The sequence below is a fragment of the Capronia coronata genome (assembly GCF_000585585.1).
Source record: "Capronia coronata CBS 617.96 chromosome Unknown acBCG-supercont1.2, whole genome shotgun sequence".
Lineage (NCBI taxonomy): Eukaryota > Fungi > Ascomycota > Eurotiomycetes > Chaetothyriales > Herpotrichiellaceae > Capronia > Capronia coronata.
The window spans coordinates 1364148-1385011 of NW_006912894.1; the positions used below are offsets into that span (position 1 = coordinate 1364148).

The 20864-nt window shown below is 52.7% G+C and overlaps 8 protein-coding genes across 8 annotated transcripts; 4 read left to right on the plus strand and 4 right to left on the minus strand.

The window, feature by feature from the left end:
- Window positions 1-216: 216 nt before the first annotated feature.
- Window positions 217-2113, plus strand: A1O1_02170 (uncharacterized protein; the record flags this gene model as incomplete). Its single annotated transcript, XM_007723081.1, has 5 exons — window positions 217-295; window positions 342-391; window positions 441-559; window positions 608-727; window positions 781-2113. The coding sequence occupies 5 exons, from the start codon at window positions 217-219 to the stop codon at window positions 2111-2113; spliced, it is 1701 nt and encodes a 566-aa protein (XP_007721271.1).
- Window positions 2114-2940: 827 nt separating this feature from the next.
- On the minus strand, window positions 2941-4881 carry A1O1_02171 (uncharacterized protein; the record flags this gene model as incomplete). The annotated part of the gene is made up of 1 exon (XM_007723082.1): window positions 2941-4881. One exon carries the CDS (start codon window positions 4879-4881, stop codon window positions 2941-2943), a length of 1941 nt encoding a protein of 646 aa, XP_007721272.1.
- Window positions 4882-6563: 1682 nt separating this feature from the next.
- On the minus strand, window positions 6564-7537 carry A1O1_02172 (uncharacterized protein; the record flags this gene model as incomplete). The annotated part of the gene is made up of 2 exons (XM_007723083.1): window positions 6564-7039; window positions 7213-7537. 2 exons carry the CDS (start codon window positions 7535-7537, stop codon window positions 6564-6566), a joined length of 801 nt encoding a protein of 266 aa, XP_007721273.1.
- Window positions 7538-8161: 624 nt separating this feature from the next.
- On the plus strand, window positions 8162-9226 carry A1O1_02173 (uncharacterized protein; the record flags this gene model as incomplete). Its single annotated transcript, XM_007723084.1, has 1 exon — window positions 8162-9226. One exon carries the CDS (start codon window positions 8162-8164, stop codon window positions 9224-9226), a length of 1065 nt encoding a protein of 354 aa, XP_007721274.1.
- A 95-nt stretch (window positions 9227-9321) lies between these two features.
- Window positions 9322-10176, minus strand: A1O1_02174 (glucose 1-dehydrogenase; the record flags this gene model as incomplete). The annotated part of the gene is made up of 1 exon (XM_007723085.1): window positions 9322-10176. The coding sequence occupies one exon, from the start codon at window positions 10174-10176 to the stop codon at window positions 9322-9324; it is 855 nt and encodes a 284-aa protein (XP_007721275.1).
- Window positions 10177-10724: 548 nt separating this feature from the next.
- On the plus strand, window positions 10725-11977 carry A1O1_02175 (uncharacterized protein; the record flags this gene model as incomplete). Its single annotated transcript, XM_007723086.1, has 2 exons — window positions 10725-10799; window positions 11114-11977. 2 exons carry the CDS (start codon window positions 10725-10727, stop codon window positions 11975-11977), a joined length of 939 nt encoding a protein of 312 aa, XP_007721276.1.
- Window positions 11978-15661: 3684 nt separating this feature from the next.
- Window positions 15662-18263, minus strand: A1O1_02176 (uncharacterized protein; the record flags this gene model as incomplete). The annotated part of the gene is made up of 4 exons (XM_007723087.1): window positions 15662-15953; window positions 16004-17894; window positions 17949-17983; window positions 18091-18263. 4 exons carry the CDS (start codon window positions 18261-18263, stop codon window positions 15662-15664), a joined length of 2391 nt encoding a protein of 796 aa, XP_007721277.1.
- Window positions 18264-19047: 784 nt separating this feature from the next.
- On the plus strand, window positions 19048-20393 carry A1O1_02177 (uncharacterized protein; the record flags this gene model as incomplete). Its single annotated transcript, XM_007723088.1, has 2 exons — window positions 19048-19869; window positions 19929-20393. The coding sequence occupies 2 exons, from the start codon at window positions 19048-19050 to the stop codon at window positions 20391-20393; spliced, it is 1287 nt and encodes a 428-aa protein (XP_007721278.1).
- Window positions 20394-20864: the final 471 nt, after the last annotated feature.

Sequence of the window (20864 nt, forward strand, 5' to 3'; positions counted from 1 at the left end):
ATCTCAGACTGGTTGAGGCAGAAGACATTGAGAGAAGAGTTGAACTCGTTGAAGAGCCATTTTGTCGGAGAGCGGAATTGTACCTTGTACCTCTGCCAACTCCGACTCCACATGACGCCAGGCTGCCAACCGCCGCAAGGGAATTCAATGAGACTCAACTGCGGCTCGATCAACAAGCAATTCAACCAAAAGTCCTGCCTGAAATATACCGTCGCTATGTTTCACGACGGGGATCTTCAGAGCGGAATTGCTTTGGCGCTTCAACAGTCCAAAGCTGTCCTGTGTTTCGTCCAGGGTGAGTCGAATTCTAGATGTGCGCAGAGGGTGCTGACCGAACCGAGATGATTCCGACACCAGCAGGCAGTGGGAAGAAGTCTTGAAGGACTCGGTGGTATGAAGAGGCCTCCTCTCGATGAAACATCCTCTCTGACATTGCGCAGATATCAGCCGTCGTCACCGCTCAAGCTGTCGCGCTACGACTACAAGCCGGATCTCAAGAAGCCAGTTTCCTGTCACCCATATGCCCTCTCAACAGCGTGCCAGCAATCGTTGTTATCAAGTAAGCGACCACCCACCGAAGGCGGCATACGCATACTAACGAGACCAGAAATGCGCAATTACAAGCAAACCTCCAATCTGGCGAGATATCTGTCGAAGAGTTGAAGGGTCGACTGGCTGCCGCCTTTGGAGTCCAAGATGCCGGAACACATGCCGCTGGAGATTCTGGGTATGTACTGCAACAGACTCGAGAAAATCGTGCTCTCATTGATGCGCTATAAGGCATGATGAACCCCAGCAGAGCGGCGAACAGCCTCTGTCCGAATATCTCGACCTTCCACCGACGGGTCGGGGCCAAATGAGGCTGCCGGACAATGCATACGACGCCCTTCGGAACCATACCCAGAAACTGGTGGACGACGGCATGTCCCCAAGTGAAATCTACCAAACTCAGTTGAGACTGCTGAACAATATCCCCATCTTCCACGAGGAAGTACAGCGTCTGAGGGGACAACAGCGTCCCGAAGTATCAGACTACCTCCGGACCAGACTTCTTCGACTTCCAGCCGTTGGACTTCGCATCCCAGGCCAGACTGTGCCTGCTGGACAACCTACAGATTCTTCTTCTTCTGCTGCTGCCATTCCACCTTCGCAGCAACAACAACAACGCTCGACGACGCCTGCAGCTCTAGCACCTAGGATACCATCCGTAAGAACTAACCGGATATCTCCAGCTCCGCAAAGCAGCACCTCTTCGCCGGCTCCCAGCCAAGTCGAGACAGACAAGCAGAAAACCCAACGAGCAGAATACATCAGGATGCAGCGCGAGCGAGAACAGAAGCAACGCGACGAGCGCGAACGCATCAAAGCCCAGATCAAAGCGGACCGCGAAGAACGACGACGATTAGACCAGATGCGCAAGCGCGGCGGCAATCTAGAGCAGACCGGCTCCTCCTCTTCTACAACACCAGCTTCATCATCCGCGCCAACCACCTCGAAACCAAGGTTCACCGAAGTGAGAGTCCAAGTCCGCACCTTCGACGGCAGCACGCTTCGCTCCACCTTCCAGCCCTCTTCGACCCTCTCGGCCGACGTCCGGCCCTGGATCGACTCAACTGCCAATACGACTGTGCCCTACGATCTCAAACTGATCCTGACGCCGCTGCCCAACCGCAACATCGAAGCCGGCGAGGAAGAGATGGCCCTTTCCGACCTCGGCATCGTGGGCAGTTGCACGCTAGTCATGGTCCCGGTGAAGGGATATGTCGAATCGTACACGGGCTCGATGCCGGGAGGCTTACTCGGCGCCGCAGTCAGCGGTGGATATAGTCTCGTTAGTGGGACGGCCGGGATGGTTTTGGGTGGAGTGAAGAGTCTCCTGGGTTATAACAATACTACTGCTGCTGCTGCTGCTGCTGCTGGACAAGACCACACGTCTACGGCGGGTACTGCTTCCAGAGATGATTCAGCATCCGGATCATCGGCGATGAGGAATGCTCGAGTCCGCACTCTGGCTGACCAGCGCGCAGAGAATGCCGGTCGCGAACAGCAGTTCTATAATGGCAACCAGCTGAACTTTGAGCCGAAGAAGGACGATACGGATAAGAGGGACTAGCTGGCGTTGCTGCTTTGCTATGGAAGATATGTCTGGGACTGCTATGCTGGTACCATTGATAAAATCCTATGATTGATTGCTTCTTCATTGAACTGTATTGTGGCAGAAAGCTGTGAGCAGGCAGAATCGAACAGAGTCGTCTACACGTTCAAATATACTTCAGCTGGTTTGAACAGAGGAGGCATGTCCACCGACGACCCGTCGCACCCTCTTGGGTCATCTAAGGAATGTGCCCGTGCTTGCTTATCTAGATAACTGCATTCAAAGTCGAGATTTCCGTAACCAACAGACGCAAGGTCCGCAGCAGAAGATGCGTAGAAGTTTCGCAGGGGTCCTCTAGGTGATTTCCTCTAGCTTCAAATCCCACGAGAGATCTTTAGAAGCATCCCCATGCGTGACGACAGGAATTTGCACATCGTCAATGCTAGTTGTTCGTTCACTTTCCCAGAACCCCGACTCGACGGCTCTCGGGACTCAAAATAAAAAAAAAGACTTCGACTTAACAGACAATAGTTCCGAACCGCAGCCAGGACTTGGTAGTATCCCCCGCTGATGCTGCTCTGTTCGTACGCTTTTGTCTTGCCATCGAAGAATGAGGTCCCGAGTTGCAGGTCATGAAGATTTCGGCATTGACTTAGGTTTCGACAACCAATGTGTATGGGGTTTCCAGGTGCCAATCCTTCATGCTGGCTGTAGTCACCCAACCGTCATTGACGTCCCTATCCGGTATATCAGGTAGTCTCTCTTGGCTTCCTGTGGCGCTTGCTTCCCAAAGAACAAGAAACAGGCATGGCGGCAATGTGACAAGACGAAATCATAGACCAGGGTCAGCCAGTAGTGGACGCAGTTGGGGTTGTCGTAGTGGTCATAGTATAGCGAACGACTGTCGCCAGAGTCGTCGGATTCGGCACACCGGATTTGAAGGGGAGAACGAAGAACCTCGAAAATCTGGCCATCCAGCTGTCGGATTGGACCCCATGGCTCCCGGTACCACTGTAACCACTTGGCCGAACTGCTGCGTGAATGGAATCTGCTTGAGACTGAATCATCTCGGACTGTGCAACACCTGTGACCTCTCCACGGGCATTCAATGATGCGCGAGGACCCCAGGCTGTTGCAGATGGCGAGCTATTTCTATCCGTGAGTACCGGTCCTGTCTGGGTAGGAGCAGTTGTCGCCGTAAGAGAAGTGGGAGGAGTAGTGAGAGAAGCGGGAGGATTAGTGGCAGAGATACCAGGAATGACCATCGGCCCCGGCCCAGATTTGCATTCGGGATGAAAGGTCGTTCTTCCATCCTGGCCGACCGTCGTCCCGGTTGCAGTAGGGACACAGGTCGAGGTGAGCGGGCCGAGTCTGGTCTGTGTCAAGTGAGAATTCGCCAAAGTGATGACGGACCAGGAATATACAATCATATCTGTATCTGGGAAAAAGAATATCTCTGGTGTGACGGAGCTGCGAGATGATGTGGAGGCTGCGCTCGAGGTTGTAATGCTAGGATCCGACGTCGATGGAGCTGTTTTGTTTGTGCCTGCGTCGCTGGATATGCTGGTGTGGTTGACTGCCGGACCAGCGGCCGCCGGACTTTGAGAAAGTGAGGCAGTAGCAGATATCGCTGTTCCAGATTGTGTGGCGGCTGTATTGTGGTCGGCGGCCATGAAGCTGAAATAGCTCTGCCAGAATGTCGAGTACGCATAGGTCGTGCTCTGTAGGCTTGTGGTATTTGTTCCAGGCACACTTGATGGGGCAGGGGTAGAGGATGCGGACAATGATGTAGTGGAACAGCTGCTACCGGAACAAAACGAAGAAGTTGATTCGACCACGGTCACCGTAGTTGTGCTTGTTGGAGTTGGTAGTGTGGTGCTGACATATACTGTCAAGGTAGAGACAGACGCTTGCACAGTCGTTGTACTTGCAGTTGTAGTGGACTCCGCTGGTCTGTTGGGGACATTTATGGTAGAGCTGTCGGAAAGGGAGTCAGTCGACAATGCGCCGACTGGGCTTACTGTAATAGTTTCATCAGCTGTTTCATAAGCTGTTTCTGTAATTGTCGACTTTTCTTCGGCCGGATAAGGTAAGGTGACAGTGAGATTGGTCGTCCTGGTCGTCCAGATTGTCGATGTCGACTTGACAGTGATGGACGAAGAAGAAGTCCTAGAAATAGTAGAGCTGACTGATGAAGAGATTAGAGGAGAAAGCATCGAAGCTGTGCCTGATGTCGAGTTTGCCAACAAGGACGACGAAGTTGCAGAGGACGCTGAAGATTGAGAGGACGACTCAGCCTGTGACAAGGTCGTAGTGGAGGTTGCAGAGCTGCGATCGCCAGAAACCATGCTTGTGGAAGTTGGCACAGGAGGATGGCTTTCTGCGGCGATCGAACTTGTCGACATGCTCAACCCGGTCGGTTGAACACCGGAGGAAGATAGAAGAGATCCACTCACTCCGGTAGCATAAGGAATGCTGGTGTTTGCAGCGGAAATGGTGCTTTCGGTGATCGAGACAGTTGTATTCGTTATCGATGCACTGGAAGGCGGTAGGGTCCGATTGGCACTGGATGAAACATATGGTGACAAAGTACTTCCAATAGAAGCTGCAATCGTAGTCGATAGATCCCCTGTGGTTGTGACAGTGGAAGTAGATGTATGCAGAATGGTATTTTGGTCTGTGAGTGTAGAGACTCCTGTTCCGGTGAGAGCAGGGACGGGCTGGACTTCCCCCTTTCCGAGGGAGACACCACCAAGTCGTGAACAGCCACCAGGCACGATGAGCATTGTTATCAAGCACAAGAGAGCCGCGAAGGACAACGTTGCCTCGGAGCGAAATGCTTTCGGACGTGGGCCCAGACCGCCTTGATAGGAAATTGTCGCCATCAGGACTTGATGTTGTGTTGCACTGTCAGCTGCGCGCCGGGACCGAGATCGCAAGCACCCAATGGTTTGGACCAGAGAACCAATATTTTGTTACGGCGAAGCCCAAGTCTTTCTGCTGGTCCGTCTGATTAGTAGACTAGTACCAGGTCAGCCGAAGTCAGATCAACGTCAGAAGATCTTGCCGCTGATTTGGCTTCTGTTCAAGAAACAAGGGCAAAAGGCAGGGGCGGCCCTGCAGAATTCGAAAGTATGATCGAAGACAGAAAATTGGCTGGGAGAAAAAGGACCAGAAGAAATAGAAATAGGCGTCTGCATTGCGAGCATGGGTGAAAGACAAACGGCCGGGGCTGATCTTGAGGCTGACTTGATCACGATAGAGCCAAATGATGGAGTCTGCTGGTACAGACGTCACCCTGAAATTGAGTCATGGATGATGCTTCTCGCTGTGAATACACTAGTCATGGCAAACCACATCGTGGGTGTGACTTCGCATCAGGCGGATCGAGTGGCCTAGATGAATATGAGCAGACCTAAGCAGACAGTCCCAGATATTGCGGGCCAACTGGTCCAATCCACTTGGTTTGCATCGTTTTGGTAGACAACGACAGTGCTCCCTCCTCCTCCACTGCCACCATTGTTGGCCCCAGAGTCCCAAGCGCCTTCACCGGGACCACCTTCGTATGGATTACCAGCCGGGCCCCAGGTGTAATGATAGCCTGTCCATGTTGCACAGTCGACACTGAACCCACGGTCATCCCAACATCTCTGTCTCCTTTCGAGAGGATTGACCATCAATGGCGCGATTGTCATCAGAGCTGACACTGGGGCTTGAGTTTGTAGGCGAGTGATGCTGGAAGTAATCGTCAATTCGGGGATGGAGTGACGAGCCGTCGCCGAAGCTGACTCTGCTATCGTTGCTGGTTCGGTATGTTCCGGCAGTGGCGTAATAGCGAAGGCAATAGCCACTTGGACAAACAATATAGGAGTGAACAACCACATGACTCAGGCGTGAAGAAAATGTGTGAGCGAGAGAGAGAAGTGGCCATCAGCTCTATATAAATGTGAAGGCTGACCCTCTTTCACCTGAGCTGTACATTCTGGTCGTTGAGGTCTTGATCCTGCATGAATGTGACAGAACAGTAAATTTGATTTGTGCGACCTAGGAATTCTCGGGCATCAATTGTGTCTCATAGCGTCCAGCACCGTCTGCTTAGTTGCTGGCATCGGTGAGTAGGTGACGGCCAAGCGTGGCGGATCCTGATTGGGCACCTCGAGAGCACGCACTAAATCCCCGGCATAGTACCAGAATCTGACCCGAAGAGCTATTGGCCGAGGCGGCGTGATGAGACTGCTCTTTGTGCATGGTGCAGCGCGACATCAGTCACTGGCACTTGACTCGGTCTTCACTTTCGAGTCGGCCAAAGAAGCGTATTGGAGGAGATGCAGCGAACGTGATTCTGCTCATTCACACCTCAGCAATGGCGTGGTAAATTCTTGGGTGGGATAGTTCCGCTTCAAATGAATCCCGGAAGAGGAAGTTTGTCTTTGAGGAACAAATCCCGTGGATTTGGTCATCGGGCTGTTCACGATAGTTCCATCTTGTCGCCTTGGTCTTGTGGCAGAGCACCTGATGTCAGAGAATCGCCGAGGATCTCCAAGGTTCTTTTGTAGATTCTTGCCAATTCCAAGGATACAGACATAGAGCTCCCCGGGTCGTCACTGTTCCGCTCGACGTAGTCTGACTCTCCTCCATCTGCTTCGTCGGTGTCCGTTTCAGAGACATCCTGTATACTGGCTTCGTGACCACTGGCGGAAGCTGCACGGACGGCTGCAACTCGAGTCTCTTCGACCAGTGATTTAATGCGAACCTTCTCCGTTGTCGAAACACGGTGAGGAGCAGTCTCTCCAATGTGGTCGTCGTCAGAGGGCTGCAGGAGGGATGCAAATCCTAGGTCGATTTTGGCTGCAATGTGAAACAAAGACAATGAGAAACGAAATGCTTGGAGGTAGGAGCAGACCAAGCCCGCGAGGGTGAGAAGATATGGGATTTGTATGGTTGCTGCTCAGTTTAGACAGTTAAGTCAGTGAGGTTGACGGGGATTTGGACATAGCAACGGGCATCGTAGTCTGAAAGCACGGAGAAGAAGGGCTACAGAATCGTCCAATACGCAAAGATTCGGACGCACAAACCCATCTGAGCTCAACTCTTGAAAGCAATTCATCAAGACTTACGTGTTCCACTGACCCAGATGACATCGACCAAGGGGTCAGCGTCGGCAACGAACTCGTCGAACGTGGTATACCCCGGTGTATCATCATTTTGCAGCCCTTCATCGCTGAACTTCTTTGCGTAGCGTCTTGTTATCCTCAAGATGCGATCGTCAAGGTAATTTATGAGCGCGATTTCTTTCTGCGATCCTGGCCGCAGCTGGTGCGATCGTGCCGTGGGTAAAGTGGCCGGTCGACTCCTGAGAGAAGAAATGCCTGTGCTCGGGGCAGGCGATGCGGCGGACACGGGAGGGGAGAGTAACCCATGGCGTCTCTGTGAGGGATCCATGTTGCCAGAGGATCACAGGATGGTCGCGTCGAGATGTGGTTTGTAAACTCTGCTACACGAGCGCCAGCAAAAGTTGGCGGAAGGGCTCTGGGAAGTCAGGCAGATTCTCTATTCCTAGAGACATCGAAGCCCAAAGGAATGGGGGAGATATCCTAAAAGATATTTTAAGTGAGTGACGCGACAATACAATTCTGCGTTAATACAATGCCGTCGTCGATGTCTTGATGTGCCTTCAAAGCTTCAAATGACGCAGTCACGAAGAAACTTGAACGCAGGTGTGCAGGCAGAACTCAACTCCATCTTCGCATTTCAGGTCGAGAAGGAATGCTGTGCACTTCTGTCATACTCGGCATTGCTCCAGATCATCCAGAAACTTGTCGAGTCCGAGGCGGTCTGGTGCAGAGGTAAGCTGCTGCTTGTCATCCACTCCGAGTCTGCCTTCATTATGAATCCCTTTACAACCATTATTAGGCCGAAACACCGAAGCAGCAACCTGGCCAGGGACCAGGGCGACCTGCGGCCATTGTCGTTAACCGCCGGCTTGTTCTCCTGTTTCTTGCAAAATTAATATTCCAGGGGACAATCATCTTGAAGAGTACAATATATCCGGCTCTCCAAAGAATCATGGCGGCTCAACATGGCGAAGATCAATTCCCTGTCGTCGACTCACACATCCACCTATACGCTGCAGCCCATATCCCCTCATTGAGTTGGACAGCAGACCTGGCCCAAGACCATCCTCTGAACAGGCAATACTCAACCAACGAATACCAGGCGGTGACCCAAACCTGTTCCAATCTTCTGGGCTTTGTCTTTGTCGAAACGGACAGGAAATCAGGCCTCCAGGAGACAGCATGGCACGATGTGTTCGATGAGGTCGACTTCTTGATGAGAATAGCCAGAGGAACTCCACGAGACGGCGAAGGACACCGTCCAGAGGACAGTAGGTTGGTGCTCGGTGTCGTACCGTGGGCACCCGTCCCTGCTGGGGAAACCACCTTGATACGATACGTACACCAAGTTCAGCAACATTGCGGGGACAGATGGGATCTCATCAAGGGATTTCGATATCTGGTCCAAGACAAGCCAGCTGGGGTGATGCTACAGCCGCAGTTCATCGAAGGCCTGCAATGGCTAGGAAGTAACGGATTCACTTTCGACTTGGGAGTGGATTGTCGATCGGGGGGGCTTCATCAACTACAGGAGGCATGTGACATGTTGGATCGGGTGTACAATGGCGATAGCCATGTCAAAATCATCATTAACCATTTCTGCAAACCGAATCTACGTCTGACGGCGTCTGAAGCGGCTAGCGGGCACCAAGACTTCACGAGGTGGAAGGAATGCATTGAGAAGATGGCCTCCCACCCATCCACGTATATGAAGCTGTCTGGCTTGTTCTCCGAGCTCCCCAAACAAGACGAAGCCAACCCGACCGCCATTTCGACTCTAGTCGAACAGACACGACCATGGGTCAATGCTGTCTTCAAAGCATTCAGCCCGTCCAGAATCATGTTCGGCTCCGACTGGCCGGTATGCAATGTCGGCGGACCGGACATCGAAGCCTCTTGGGCACATTGGTATAACGTTGTCAGTGCGATCCTCGACGATGAAGGCCTTGCAGCGGACCAAAAGTTGGAAGTCTGGTCAGGCACCGCCATCCAGGCATATAACGTTCAGATCACCTAACTCGAAAGCATCGATTATCTTGCTTCGCCTTGGCCTTTCTTTTCTTTTATACCCTATCCTCCCTCCCCTCACTCCAGCATTCGTTACCAGCTTGGCTACTGAAAGTTCACAAACGCTCCTCCATCAACGAGAATCGCGGCTCCTGTGACATACGACGACAACTCGCCACATGCCAGAAACACCGCCGGTCCAGCCATATCGTCCGGCTTCCCCAACCTCCCCAGCGGAATCCTTCCCTCCATGTATTTCTTCTTGTCACTCCCGTCCGCGAGATCCTCGTCGTTCAACTGCGTGCGTATCGTCCCCGGCAACAGCGCATTGCATCTGATATTATACTTGCCCAACGCCGTTGCCGTGGACTGCATCAGACTCAAGATCCCAGCCTTAGTCGGCGTGTAGTGACACTGCTGCGCGCCACCTACCAGTGCCGAAATACTTGAGACCCCAATGATCGAGCCGCCCTGAGGCATCTGCTTTGTCATCTGCTGCGCGGCTGCTTGGACGGCATAGAACGCTCCGGACAAATTGGTGTTCAGATGCCGCTGCCAGCTCTCGGGCGAGATCTCGAGGAACTCTTCAAAGCGACAGATTCCCGCGTTGGAAATGAAAGTGTCCAGCCGTCCGAACCGTGACACCGTCTGGTTGACCAGGTCCTGGCCTGCTTCGGGCTGCGAGACGTCTCCGGCCACAGTAAGCAATGGCACCTCATCGAGATTGTGGACGGGTTCTGTGCGGCCACTGGGGCCGGCGGAGCGGGACTTGATGGCATCGAAGGCCTCGGTGCGTAGTGACGACAAGAGCTTCTCTTCATCTTTGTTATGTGAGGCGAGATAGTTGATGGCGACTTTTGCTCCGTGAGAAAGAAATGTTATGGCGATGGCTCGGCCTATTCCCGTGAGACCGCCGGTGATGGCACACACCTGGCCTGTGAGCAGTGGCGGTAGGGTCATGACTTTCTGTTCCGATTTCCAGACAGCAAAGAGAACGCTCACTTGAGCACACTGCTCTCACATAGCCTGCCTGGAGACGGGAAGTATTCAGGAGAAATCAACACTATGGCTTTTCGCACAGCACTTCGCCCAGGTCCATTCAACTGACGACGTCAAGAAACTCCATTATTGCGGAGAGACTGGCGGCGAAATCCTTCGTGTTTCGGTGCAGATGCCGCCGAAAGTGTTTCTCCACTTTTGGCCGTAACACGTGACATCAATTCCCCCCTGAACCATCCCGTGCACGTGATCAGGCTTCAAATGACGTGTTCACCGTCATTCCAAGTCGATGACGGATCGGGACGGATTCTCATGGTCAACCCTCTATCTAAACTAAGCGCATAAGTTGATATAGGCTCTCAGCCTCATGTGGACGGTGGAAGTGGACTGTCATTCAGGAACGCCACCACGAGAAAGCCCTGGTCGCACCATCTAGGTGATACATGAGCGTCGCTGAAATGCGAAGTCCTTGACGGCCTGCAGTGTCTCGAGGAAGCTTCAATCTTTCAATGGCGCGACCGGCCAACGGGAGGCTGCAAGGCCTAGTCACGGTCTCGGGAATGGTAGCGTTCATTGGAGCATTGGTAAGCCCGTCGCTCCTCTCCTTGTTGATATCATACTGCATGTTTCGTCTTTCTTCCAAATCCCCTGTCGTTGATCGTGACAAGAAGAAATGCAGAGAAAACGAAAAAGAAAAAGCATCATCGCATTGTGGAATAGTCTATTTCCGACTTACTTCCTACCTATGCGTCCTTCATGGGAGACCTGAACCTCCCCTGTCCCATTTGCCCCCCATCTATGTTACTCTCTCTATGATGTCTCATTCATAACCACGCTCCTTCTCCTTTCTACGCGGCCAATATAACTAACAGCTCCTTCTTCTTTTTGTCTATCATAGGCCGTTGCTCCCCGTATCTCCATCACCAAAACCGACGACTCAACAATTATCAAATACGACCACCTCAAACCGAAACACGACACACCCGCGCCAGCCGATCCAGGCCTGATCATCGCCCCGTCTCCCCAGCCCCAGCCTTCTCGAAGCACAGCGAAGCAACCCACCAGCGGCGGACGCAAACCATTCAGCCAGACCGACTGGATCTTCGACACCGGCGCCACGACACACGTCTGCACCAACCGCGCCCTGCTGCACAGCTACGACACGCTCAATCCGTACAGCCACCGCGTGAATCCCCGAGCGGTGGGCTATTTCGGCCCGAACCCAATCCCGATCGTCGGGGCGGGCGATTGTACGTTGCTTCTACCTCTGGGACCTGGAGATGCTGCTGCCGTTACCAACAAGCCGCGCTTGACTCCGTCTTCGACGATGTGGAGTATGCTTGGTGCGGGTGCGGGTGGCACGAGTAGAAGCACAACCACAGCCACACCAGCGGGAAACTATACTGTTGGGAACAATGGTCATACCGCCAGTTTGACTCCAGAAGACCACGACGGCTTTGACTCGTTGGGACAACAACAAGACAAACATCCACCACCAGGACATTACCGAGCCGTGACGCGTCTCACCATCAAGAATGTCATGCATATCCCCGAAGCGGGCGTCAATCTAATCAGCTGGTCGCAGCTCAAACGGGCCAAAGGCCTCGATTTGAGGCTGGTCGAAGAGACCGACGGTAGCTTGACGGTGCGGGAGCACGGGAGGGCGCTGATGCGCTTCGAGCCGCGGGACGGGCTGTTTTTTCTGGTGCAGGCTGACTTGTCGCCTAGTGCGCGGCAGGAGATCTTTAATAATGGACATTAAGAGATACCTGCCTATCGCTTGACATCTGGGAGGAAGGGGATTCCTGCCCTACAGGCAAAACACATCATCCGACGGGCCAACCACTGGAGGTGACACGAGTCGAAAACACGAATCGCAAAGAGAGTGGTATACTCGTCTCGACTCACAACCCATCTGCACACGCAGTTACAAGGAGGGTCAATTTCTTCATGTTTCACTGGGAGTCCAGATTCAGGCTAGTGGCCAGCGGGCCTATGAACATGGCAGGGGGCCCAAAGACAGAATACTGGGCTTTGGCGATGGGGAGATGGACGTGGGAAAGACCCTTCACGACTGATCAAGACAAAAACAGAGCGATCAAGAGACCTCGATGCATCTCTTCTCTTTGGAGAGCAATGCCCCAAGCAGACCTGGTCTACGAATATTGACTCGACAGTCCTAAAAAAGGAGAGGGATCAATGACGTGGACTATAAGCCCCATATGGGGTCGTAAATAGCATTGGACAAGGTCAAGAGGAAAATCAAAGATGTATTAGACATAAGCCGTGGGAACCCAAGGGGCCCCTTCACCTGTCCCCTGCTAGGAACATTCGTAAGACGTGGCATTGTGAACAGAGTAGGATCAACCTATAGTCGTCACGCTTCTCAAGTGACCTGCACCCATCGAGGTTGATGAAATACACGTCCTGCCATGCTCAGCATGTAGGGAGATCCAAAGCATATTATCAAAATCAAAAGCAACGATGAAATTCCAGTACCCTTTTCACTCCCGTGGCGCTAGATGCAACGTTGCGCCTGCGCATTTATTTTGCTGATGGTGATGAATGTGGACGACATTGTCAACAATGGTCCGATAAAGGTGAGAATAGAATTGTAGTAACCAGGTGATGATTTTCGGTGAAATTTTTGCAAGAGCCTTCATTCCGCTAGTTCGTGTCCGCATGTCGAATTGGGTGATTGACGCAGTCGGCCATAAATCATGGAGGTCAATAGCGTCTGATATTGGTGTCGTTCCGTCGTTAGAGTGCATTTTTGCGATCCGTTGCATAGCAATGCTTGAATGTCATCAAGCAGGTTCCTTTCTTGAGGATATGCATTGGGATGTGGCTCTACCCCATCGCAACCGTGGTACAGTGAGAGCCGCCATCTTGTGAGTGCTCTGGCACTGGTGCAAAGGCGAGTGTCAAAGTTGTTCAGGCCTGCTGGTTGGATGGGCTGACTTTGTTGCAATATCAAGGAACTCCTCGATGGTCGTACATAGACATCCGCATCATCATGGTGGGATATACCGGCAGGTCTGTAAGCCTGTGACGACGAGCCTCAATATGTTCACCGTCGACCTGAAGATGAGCGATATCCGGCACTAGAATAACCAGAATCATTCCAGTGACGAGCTCCTGATGAGCGTTCGCCTGTTGTTGGCTGGTCTTGACGGCGTTTCGTCGAATGCTTGGGGCAGGCAAAGCCTACGAGAACGGTTTTCTCGGTGGTGGCATGATCACGTTGACCATATCGTTGGCACGGGTCGACAGAATGCCTGTGATAGAGGCAGCGGCATACCGCATATCGTTCAACGATTTGGTAGCACATGCTTTCTGCTCGTTGTAGTCTGTGATTGTGATTGTGATTATGATTGTCTTTGTAGTTGTAGGTGGTATAGACGAAAATGAAGAGACGATGCGACGCGTACAAATCAATAATCAGAGCAACAAATATTCAGACTTGTGGTAGAACAATTGGAAACACAATAGTGCGTTGGGCTAGGCAACTGGAGTCATTGTTCCTTATATCATGAAGCAGTTGTCATTGTAACCTTGGGAACTAGCCAATCAGTCGACCTACCGGTCAGGCAGTTGACAGGGAAAGATGCGACCCACGAAGAGTAATATACTGCAGACTTGGAGTGTCCAATAGAAGGTCCAAGTAGAGCAATATCCACGATGAGAAGTAGTATGCATGATCGGAATGAAAGACTAGACGTGCTGTTGCACGCTGTCGGAGAATCCACAGCCCTTGATGGCCACGTTTCGTGACTTGGTCCCGTACCAATCGAGGGTTCAGGATAGGAACGACGACCGATTAGGGACCCGGCCTGACAGCAAAAGGCGACGCCTAGAGATCCGGAAGCCCAAAGTATGATGAGTAGCCTCGCGACAAATATGGTTGGTAGTTCCTGAGAGTTGGGTCCAAAACGTGGATTGTGATCGTGCATGAGAATAGATGTCGCAGCGGAAACATGTCGAGTATCACCCGGCCGAGTGGGACCAACGTCATCAGGGGCCCTGTTGCGAAGTGCAGCCTAATGTTAGTCATTTTTGGCTTGCAGCGCATTGGTGCAAGCTGCGGATTCCGCGGGATCCAGACGGAGACGGAGACGGGAGGGTCTTGAGGCTGAAAAACACTTGAACCTTTTGGGAGTAGGGGCGGGCAGTGCTGAGAGATTGAGGGAAAATGCATCCAGTGCTATAGACCCTAGCCCGTAACATATCAGCCCTAAGGCTCACATCCCGCGATGAAGCATCTGACGGCTAAGGAGACCAAACGGTGCATCCGGAATAGAGTCATAATCGATCGTAGGGGGCCGAATGATGGAGATGCAACCCGAGGTTGAAGACGATCGGAGCGAGAAGGGAATTTGCCACATTGGGAGTTTTGTCAGCATGTCGGTGCAACGGCATGTCTGCTGGAGATGACAATGACATGGGAGATATCAAAGGTTAGTCATGGCCGGTAGAGGAGAGATTGATCAGATGAGAAACTTCGCAAGAGTAAGAGAGGAAATGATCGAAGAGAGATGGAGAGATCGAAGAGACAAGGAGACAGGAAGCGACCAAAACCACCCACCCGCCAATCCAGTCCATTTGTGTAGATCACGTGACCAGGTCCCCTCTGCTTTACGGTCACCTGACTGCCAAGTGCAAGCGTCCTCGCCTTCAACTTGAAGTTGGTGTTTCCCCTTTGTCTCCCTCTTCAAGTTGGACTCCTTTCGGCAGGCCCAAAGCCTACGGGCTGCCTACCTCCCTACTGCCTACCTCCTGACCTACCTTACGGACTTACGGACCAACCTCATACTGTTACAGTCACCAACCTGGTAAGGTCGCTAGCTTTGAGGCTGCATCTTCGGATCTCCCCTTGGGACGGGCTGAATGCTAGCCCGGGTGTCAGGGTCGACTTTCTCCTCGCCAGGCCCCCCCGCTATCCCCAACCATTGGTCAGCTCGTAATTCATAGCGGCACGGCGCCGGGGAGTTTACAGTCAAATGGAACGGACGAGTACTTTTAGAACAAGAACGAGATTCCACATTGCGGGTTTTACTGATGCCCGGGTGTCATCTTCCTGGGCTCCAGAACCCACCAAGCTGTCTTTGCGCATCCCAAGGTATCATTGTGGCCAACTCGGGTATCGTGCAAGGCTGACTCGAGCTCGTGGGTCTTAGTACCATTGCATTTCCATGTCATATCAAAACGTGAAGCGACGTGTCCCCAATGGTTGAAGCCGCGTGTCACGGTCATCACTTGAGCAGCTTCGAACCTCACTGAAGCCCCGTGTACAACGAGACATCAACTTCTGCCAGGCCTCATCCTCACGTGTCCCGAGGATAGGGTGGCCCGTCGTGAAATGTAGATGATGTTTGCCACCTTCACTGTAGGAGGCATCCCTTCGTGACAAGATGCGGGGGAGGGCCTCGAATCCTTCACATAACAGCTAGTTGGTATGGAAAAGCCAGTCAGCTTCCGGGTTGGGAACAGCGAAGTTAGGAATCATGGCGGCATTCATAGCCGCAAGGTCTGGAGGGGCGGCTGGGCCGAGCCCTTGAGAGTTGCCTGGTTCAACTCCCTCCTGTGTCGTCGGTAAACGAGGAAAGTTGAACAGATCAAACACATCCAGATATTCGAGTTCATTGGGGGCCGGTGTATTCGCCCGAGTAGGATGGTACGACTTGACTGCGGCCGCATACGGCTGGCGAGATATCAAGAAGTCCAAATCGTAGGCACATCTGTTTCATCAACTTAGTACATGGCCAATCAGCTGGAAAAGAGACCTTACCGGCGCATGTCGGCAAGTATCTTGACCGTAGACGGCGTCACCATCTCCCCGGTCACGCCGCTGGCCCGTTGAGACTGCCGGTATTCTCCCAGCACTCGATGCAAGATCTCACTGTACCGCTTGGCCACGGGCCAGTACTCACCCATCTCGGACAATGTGGTCACGAAGAAGTCGATATCCGGGTCTACCTTGTCATCCATCGTCGATCCATGCACCAGCATAACCCGAGCACCCACCCATATGGCAAAAGCAAAAGGAGGCCCCAGCCGGTCCAACAAGCCATTGAGCTTGACCAACCGACATAGCTGACGGAGGTTTTCGACTGCGGATAGACATCGCTGCATGGCGCTGTAGGATGACGAGAAAATGGGCGAACTCTGACTGGGATAGGCGGCAGATGAGTTCAAGCGAATCACGGTCAAACAGTGGGCGGCCTGAAGCATGACCCATCCACAGTTGGTATTCTTAGCAGGCACATTTGATTTGAGAAGGCGTGTAATGTTTGCGAACTCATCAGGTAAACTGAAGTGCCAGGCGTTGAGGTCGCTATCAAGAGCACGGTATGACCCTTGCCATTGTTCGACATCGGCCAAGGAGCCGATGTCGATTGGTCGCTTGAGGAACTGATGGATGTGCCCAAGTATAGCCATCAATTCACAGTGATAGGAGAAGTGTCCATGAGTTTCGGCCATGCCGGTCGTATACCGGGGCCGTTCGGGAGGGCGAAACCATCTCGTCTCCACGGTCTTGTTGGCAGCAAAGAGATCATCTCGGCAAGGCAAGCGGCGGTCGACCTCCTTCTCGTCCAGGGCGAACTCAAAAGCGGTGGCAATGGTGGCATATCTGTCGAGAAGAAATACAGCCCAGAACAGCCTGCGCCGTTCTTCGTCTTCAATCCAGCTCTTCGGTTCTGGTAGAACGGACGCTCTAAGAGTGGCTATCGACGGGTACATAGGTGATGCTAGGGTCGACGATGATTCTACTGCCAGCCCTAACTGCACCATGCTCCTGCTGATCAGGGCCAGCAAATTCCAGGCCGGCGGCCCGTTTGTCGTTCCTGTCACGTCCAAGCCCAGTATAATCAAGGCCTGCAATGCTCTTACATTGGAGTTCTCCAGACCGAAAAGTTGGACTCGCTGTTTTGATGTGTCATGATAGTGTTGCCGACTCTCGGGTGTCAGTCGAGGGTCTTGGGAGTAGCGCAAAGTCGTGGCAACGATGGCATGTAACAGCACTCTGTCGGCCTCGTCGAGCGAAGAAGATCCAAACAGGGTGTCGAGAGTGGTTTTCCTGTCCAGCAAGGGCAGCCAGATGTTGACATGCTTGAAATACAGATCAACCAGCGAGTACAACAGATCATATGGAGGCAGCATGGCCGAATGCTCGTTGAAGACCTGTGTCCCCTGGTACCCGGTTGTCGAATGAGGCGATGTTAGGGCATGTGAGTGCGCGGAGGGCGTATAGTGACTCTGGAGCGCAGCCATCTGCTGGTCTTGGATACCTTGCTGGCCTGAGGGATAATGCGAGGAGCCATGACGAGAGGCAGAAGACCGCAAGTGCGGGTCAATGGACGGCTGCTGAAACGGCGCCTCCTCTTCGAAAGTCACAGCTTGTGCATCATAAGAAGCGCGTGTCGGACCCTCTGGAGCGAGGCCTTGGGCACTCGGCCTGTGGACATGGGCATTGCTGCCACCTGTAGGCGCGATTGTACAGGCCTCTGCCAGATGGGCTGCTAATTGACGGCCCTGTTCTTCGAGGAGTGACTCCAGCCGGTCGAGCCGACCTTCCAGCTCGCGGCCATAGCCAGCTCGAAGGCCGGGCTTCTTCCGCTCTTTGTATTCACATGGATGGTCGTTGCGAGAGCACCAGCCACAGGATGGCTGGGCACGATCTGATGATTATTCAGTTCACCCCTCCTTGGATTGAACAGGGACACGCGACATACCACACTTGACTTTTCTCTGCTTGCAAGCTTCGCAACTATCCGACAGGGGCATTAGTAGGCATGCGCATGGCCCTCAGGAAGTCCAGTCGATGGATGGAAATGGAGTCGACAAGGCAGGTAATGCTGGCTGCAAGACACATACGTGACATTCATAGGCCTTTTTCGTTTCCTAGAGCCATCTCGGTCGTCTTCTCCGGCGGAGTCAGAGTCGGACGACGTGAAGGAACTGGCACGTGGGAGAGAGGACGTGACCCCAGACAGACTATTGCTGGCATACTGATTATTGTCGTATAGTTCAAGCTTTGTCGCGTTCATTATCGCTTCCAAGTGTCTGTGGTAGGAGAGCGGCAGATGAACGCAGCACGAACATTACACCGAGAAGGATGAAGTTGGATCTCGGACCGAGATTGAAAGAGGCGCCGAGGAAGAAAAGCTGGGGAAGAAATGAGGGCGTTGAGAGAGAGGAATGGCGGACTGCAGGGGACTGGATGCGGTTGAGTCTGTCTGGGTCTCCGTACAATGCCGCTCTGCGCAGTCTCTGCCTGCGCCTGCACCTGCGCCTGACCCTTGATGCGGGGTCAGAGCTGCCTGTCGCAGGCAACTTATAGACAAAGACCGCCTGAGCCTCACACCTCGTCCATGCTCCCATCTCTTCACAGGCAATCCTGACACAGTAGTACTGAAGGTATACAATACTCACCTTGTTGTCGGTATCTGTCCTAGTTGACCAAGAAGCCTGACCTTCAATTGCCGACCTTTCATTTCCTCCATTCTTTGCCACGGCTAAAATGACCCTGGACCCAGTTTCCCTCCGCGCCCCTCCGATCAATTCTCCGCCTGCCGGCCACAACTATACCGACCAGCGAACCCTTTCTGTTCATTAAGGTACTTTCTTGAGTATGAACCCCTCGTAGAAGGATCGTGTCTCTCATTTCTCCTCTGCAAGCGCTGTGTCCTCCTTCTCCTCGGTGACATCAGGTTTCGATTCCGTATTTCGCCCGCCCTCACTGAACTGCACTTCTTCGACGCCTCGCCGTGCCCGTTCGGTAGCATTCAAACCCGTATTAGAGCAAAGAGAGTCGATTGAGTACCAGCAAGCATGGCCTCTGTCAAGGCCTTTCCGACGATCAAAACAGTCCGGACCTTTGTCATCGAAGGTGTCGGCTCTGGCGGGGATTACCACAATGTCGAGGGTGGCCACTGGCTCATTGACAACAAAATTGCGACACCCATGTCGAAATGGGAGCAATACCGAAAGTCTCGGACGTCCTTCGGCATCAATGTCCTGGGCTCGTTTTGTGTCGAGATCGAAGCCACAGATGGCACGAAAGGCTTCGCAACGGGGTTCGGGGGCCCTCCAGGCTGCTGGCTCGTCCAGCAACATTTTGAACGCTTCCTCCTCGGCCGAGATCCTCGAGATGTGAATGATCTGTACGAGCTCATGTACAAGGGCTCTATGTTTTATGGACGAAAAGGTCTCCCGATCGCCGTCATCTCGGTCATTGACCTTGCTCTGTGGGATCTTCTGGGCAAGATCCGGAATGAGCCTGTGTACAAGATGATTGGCGGTGCTACGAGAAACAGACTCGATTTTTACTGCACAGGACCTGAACCCGCCGCTGCGAAAAAGATGGGGTTTATCGCCGCCAAGGTGGCCTTGCCGTACAGCGCGGATGAGCCTGATAGTCTGAGGAAGAATATTGCATTTCTCAAGAAACACCGGGAGGATGTTGGCCCCGACTTCCCCTTACGAGTGGACTGCTGGATGTCACTAAATGTGCAGTACACCATTGAGCTCGTGAGCGAGGCGAAGAGACAAGATATCCGAATTGACTGGTGGGAAGAAGTCCTCTCACCGGATGACTTTGACGGTTTCCAATTGCTGAAGAGGGCACATCCGGACACCAAATTCACCACGGGAGTAAGCCTTGGTTACCTGTTGAAGTTGAATGATCACTATTTACTGACTGGCGAGCTCAGGAACATGAGTATTCTCGATATGGTTTCCGGAAACTAATCGAAGGTCGGAACGTCGACATCATCCAACCCGACGTTATGTGGCTTGGAGGTCTGACCGAGCTCCTCAAAGTCTCCTCCATGGCCGCTGCATATGACATCCCTGTGGTCCCCCACGCCTCTGGCCCCTATTCCTACCACTTTGTTGTCAGCCAGCACAACTCGCCTTTCCAAGAGTACTTGGCCAACAGCCCCGATGGTAAGAGTGTGCAGCCTGTGTTTGGCGATCTTTTCTTGAATGAGCCTATTCCACACAATGGCTATCTCGACGTCAGCGTGCTGGACAAACCCGGGTTTGGTCTGGAGCTGAATCCTAATGCCAGATTGGTTGACGCGACTGGTCTCTTGGGAATGAAGCCTCAGAAGTCTCTCACACCACCAAATGAGAATGGGCAAGCCAAGGTGAACGGCGACCATGGTACAACGTGAGGTAAATGGCGCGTTGCTTGGATGAAGATCATGCTGCTTTGGCGATAAAATGGTCGACACGTCGAGGGGCATATCAGGTGGGGCTATGGCCCATCTTCTACATTTCATGAACCGCGAACCCAGTGGAGTGTAGATATATATATATACCTCTCACTTACTTCGCGATATATCCAACGTAGTGCCAGTCTCCTACGTACTGCTCTTGATTCTATTTCTTGTTCTGTGCTTATCCCACCCTGGTTACTCCACCCTTCCAGGATGAACGCTGCTGGTTTTGGAGAAAACTTATCAAGATGTCTCTTTCGGTAAATCGGTAAGACCTAGGCTTTTCACCCTTCGTTCTGTTGCGACCATCTGCTGCCCTGTCACGGGGTCACCAGATACTAGTCAGAAGGTTAGCACTAAACACAAGCCTAAATTTATGGTTAATCTGTTGCTCTCCTTGTTCCGCCACAATCAATTTCAACCTTA